At 37.1% G+C, this 5,000-nt stretch overlaps 1 protein-coding gene across 1 annotated transcript in view; it reads right to left on the reverse strand.

The window, feature by feature from the left end:
- The window catches only part of LOC122253126 (uncharacterized), a 16,616-nt gene that overhangs the window by 296 nt on the left and 11,320 nt on the right, over nt 1-5,000 (reverse strand). Inside the window, exons 5-6 of the mRNA XM_043015944.2 lie at nt 3,278-3,470; nt 1-1,127 (exon numbers count right to left, since the gene is read on the reverse strand). The exon at nt 1-1,127 is cut by the window's left edge and continues 296 nt beyond it. Coding sequence (XP_042871878.2) covers nt 1,016-1,127; nt 3,278-3,470 — 305 coding nt within the window. The 3' untranslated portion in view covers nt 1-1,015. The remainder of the gene's footprint in view (nt 1,128-3,277; nt 3,471-5,000) is intronic.

Here is a 5,000-nt window from a genome sequence, read left to right on the forward strand (position 1 = left end):
TGTGTGTGTGTGTGTGTGTGCATGCATGCGTGCGAGCGTGCGTGCGAGCGTGCGTATGCGTGTATTTGAATATTCTTGTATATGTATTTATTCATACAGCATTATATAACAAAAGATAAGTATATCTAAAAATATTCGTGATAAAAGTGTCATAAAATAATCCAAAAGTCCAATCAGCGCAGGTACCCGTGACGACTTCAAAACAACCACGTATCAAGAGAATCTACGGACCTTCAAACCCTATCTCTCAACAGCCACAACTGTGCGCATGGGGGGGGGGGATGAAGGTTCGTGGGGAGAGTATGCATCACCTAGAATATCATTTCAAAGCTTAAAAAGTAATGCTTCGCGGTAGCCTAGATCAAAGTTGCATAGTAATCTAATTATCTGTATAAAAAGTAAGCCTACGACTAATGTCCTACTTAAAGCTTTTCAGAATAGAAATAAATGCTTTCATGTGTTGAGAAAGTGTCAGACGACGAATTCCTGAGGTAAGAGAACAGAGTGTCATGTGTCATACGATTACAAGAAGTAATTACAAATAAAACTTAAATAATTTATGCCTGTGAAAAAATGGAATGCCTCGCAAAAAGGATGTATAAATAACGAATTACAGAAAATGAAGCATGTCGGACAATACACTACATACATACATATATACATACAACCACCGTCAAACATACACAAACACACACACTGGGCACAGACACATACACATATGCAATGGATATATGTATGAATGCACTGGACATTAACACACTCAGGATACACTACACCTAAATACAGACATAAACACACACACACACAACGAAAACGAAATGCCCAAAATAGAAGAAATATAACAGTCACACTTCTTTGACGCCTTGAAGAAGAATAACAGTCACACTTCTTTGACGCCTTGAAGAAGAATAACAGTCACACTGCTTTGACGCCTTGAAGAAGAATAACAATCACACTGCTTCGAAGCTTTGATGACTCGAAAGCAGATCCTTGAGGAGGGGACTAGACGAACACCTCACATGCCTTCTTGCTTGAGTTTCTTGAGGTAGTGCAGTGCTTTCGGTCCGCAGCGGTAGACGAGCTGCCTCTCCGACACTGCTTCAAGAGCACCGGTGTTGTAGTGGTACCTGAGAAGGAAAGTTTCCCGGTTATTAGTGAAATATAAATATAAATATAAATATATAAATATATATATATATATATATATATATATATATATATATATATATATATATAATTGAAATAACAATAATGATGGTGGTAGTGATGTTGATGATTATTATAATAGCAATGTATTAATCATTAGCACAACACAGTAGTAACAATAGTTATGATAATAGTAAAGGTAATAACTATAATACACAACACAAGCGTGCACATACATACACACACACATACATACATACGTATATATAGATAGATACATCCATCCATTCATCCATCCATCCATACATGCATATATATATATACATACATACATAATACATATATCTAGATAGATATAGATATATAATATATGGTCCAGCGACCGTACTAAGGTGTTTTATTTGGATAGACTGAGGAAGGAGGTGAGCTTGAGGGTTCACCGTACCGTTCCACATCGCCCAACAACCTAACAGACCCTGCAGCATTGTGGACACTTAACAACACGAAATGTTTGATCAACCTTAGGAGTCCATTGGTGGCCCTCTAGGAACACGGTAAAAAATTCATATTACAAGAGGTACAAGAAACCACGGATGCATGCATGTCACGCGGTTCGAATGGCTGGCGAATCTCCATCAATGTCTATCAACTTGGGCTCATGGACTGATCAGGAGGAACAAGAAACAGCAAATCAGGAATCTTGCTGAAGAGTTCGGAGGCCATTTCTTAGTAGATGACCTTCGTCCTTCCTACCGAGGCCTGAGACAGCTGAATACGAAGCCTTCCTCACAAAAAAAACTTTAGTAGATAGGTCATCTCAGATCCTACTGGAGTACGAGCGCGTTGGCTCAAGTATTTTGAGCAGCTTTTTTCTCAGGTTGAGCCACTGATGGCCCGCTTGGCCGTGTCTAGTGTCGAGATTTTAGTGCTTGATCTTCCCATCAGTGAGGAGCCACCTGCCCTGACAGAAGTTAGGGCAAAGGCAGTCAGGTACCATTCCCCTTTAAGACCTTTAACGTACGTGATCATCCCACCCTAGAAGGAGAAAGGGGGTTACTGGCATTGCAAGGCAAAGCTTTACAGCCGAGGTGCTCGCTGTCGCTCCTGTGAGACGCACTAGAGACAACCTAGTGAGGCGCCACAGACCAGAGCAATCTCGATTCACTCTTACCACATCCAAAAAGACCGCTTCCTTGTCCTTTGAGTCTTTGCAGTTCGCCTGCATGAATTTGCATGGGAAGCTTGCAGCCTGTATCGACCCCAACAAGGTACTTGACTCATTGCATTGTGAATCCCTCTGGGATATCCTGAGACTTGGAAGAATTCTGGCAACAATTGTTGGTTTTATAGCAATCCTTTCCACTGGTACTGAAAGTGCTGTAAAGAGCGGTGGGGGGGGGCAGCTATATCTCTTTCCTGTGAATGTGAGGAGTGAGACAGAGGTCCACATTGGAGCAACACTTTTTAGCGCTTGCATGGACTGGATATTAGGTAGAGTCGTCTTTCTGAGTCTTTAGAGACCCTATGACAGTTCTCAATGCCTTTATATATATATATATATAATATATATATATATATATATATATATATATATATATATATTTTTTTTTTTTTTTTTTTTTTTTTTTTTATTATATAAAAATACTATATATATATTTATATATATATATATAAATATCTCTATTCAATATATATATATATATATTATATATATATATATATTATATATATATATCTATATAATTATATATAATGATATATATCTATATTATATCATATATAATATTTATATATATAGACTATATTATATTATATATATATATTTATATATATATATTATATATATATATATATATATATATATAAGTATGCATGTATACATATATATACATACAGCTGTGTGTGTCTATCTATATATAAATATATATATATATATATACATATATATATATTTATATATATACATATATATATATATACATATATTCACACACACACACAAATTTACACGCATATCCACAAACAAGCATACACACACATACCTATACCCCCTACACACACACTCATAAAACCCCTTCACACAGAAACAAACACACACACACACACACACACAACCCCTCCGCCCTCTTACCTAAGACCCCGAGCGAAGTTGACATACGAGAGGTTCGGCTTGCCGGACCTCGCGCCCCACATCCTAGCTATCGCGTCGGGCTGCGTGAGGCGGAAGGTCGCGACATCCTCATCCTCCCAGCGGATCACCGAAGGATTCGTTCGGGAGTCGGCCAGGAGGCGGACGAGGAACTCCCAGCTCTTTGGTCCGCGTTCTAGAAGGAAGGAAAGGGAGGGGGGGAGGGGGGTTAGTGTTGTTTTGTTTTTCATTAACATTGTTGTTGTTGGTGGTGGTGGTGGTGGTGGTGGTTTCATTTTCACTTTCAGTATCGTTGTTGTTTGTATTATCATTATCATCATTATCAGTATCATTGTTATTATCATTATTGTTATCATGATCATTGTTATTATTATTATTGTTATCATGATCATTGTTATCATTGCTTTTAACACCATAATTGCTTTTAGCATTATTATAATTTTTATCATTATTATTGTTTTTATTATTATTATTAATTTTATCATCTTTATCGCCATTATCGTTATAATTATTTTTTGATAATCATCATCATTATCATTATTATCATTATGATTAAAATAATAATGACACTGATAATGATATTGATGATAATGATAAAAAGAATTATCATGATATCAGTATTACTATTGTAATTATTATCATTACCATCATCATCATTATTCTTGTTATTATCAGTACTATCACTATCATTATCCTTGTAATTAGTCATAACAAAGTAATCATTATCACGATATAGATAACAACTACGATCAATACCATTATTATTGGAAGGCGTACCAGTAGAAATGTAATTATCCATTGATACGTCATTAACATTGTTGATGATACTACTACTATTGCTACTATCAACCTACTCATTCTTCATCATTGTCATTATGAAACAGAAAGGTCAAAATTGTATTATTCTTTTGTTATTTGAAAGAAAAGGGAATATCAAGAACACGACACAGAAACAAATAAGAGGCCAAATGCAAAGAAGAAGAATAGGCTAAAGCAGAAGGAAAAACAGGTGAGGAGGGAGGTTAATAATAAAAAAGAAAAAAAGAAAAAAAAAGAGGGAAGAGAGAGGGAGGAGGAAGAGTTTGGAAGATTTCAGTCTATGGACAGTGTAGTGAGTACTGAATGGTGCGTGTATAATAAGCCTTGCAAGTGTTGCCTGCGCTTGAGCAAAGAAGTGCTACGATGGTAGTGTTGCCTGCGCTTGAGCAAAGAAGTGCTACGATGGTAGTGTTGCCTGCGCTTGAGCAAAGAAGTGCTACGATGGTAGTGTTGCCTGCGCTTGAGCAAAGAAGTGTTACGATGGTAGTGTTGCCTGCGCTTGAGCAAAGAAGTGTTACGATGGTAGTGTTGCCTGCACTTCAGCAAAAGAAAGCAGACGACAGTGGTGTGGCTTCTATTTTACAATGCGGTTCTTCTTCGCATATGGCTAGAACTAGAGAGTGCACATAGTAGTGTGTGGTGCGTATGTACAGAGATTATTTGAGTATCTGTTCTTTTGGTAAGTGTGCTTAAGGGTTAAAAGCATAGCTAGTACTCTGAAACGCGATGCTAAACTTGATAGTTGAAGTAGCGAGGGTCTATAGCTAGTTAGTGTAGATTTTCCTGTGTTGCTTTATCTCGAGTTCCATGCTATAGTTGCCTTTGTTGCATGAGTTTAGAAATTAGTAGAACTTGAGCTCACGTGTCCTGAGTTGACAGAGAAGTG

Source organism: Penaeus japonicus, unplaced genomic scaffold, assembly GCF_977035675.1.
Source record: "Penaeus japonicus unplaced genomic scaffold, GWHDUDI00000001_assembly GWHDUDI00000015, whole genome shotgun sequence".
Classification (NCBI taxonomy): Eukaryota; Metazoa; Arthropoda; class Malacostraca; order Decapoda; family Penaeidae; genus Penaeus; species Penaeus japonicus.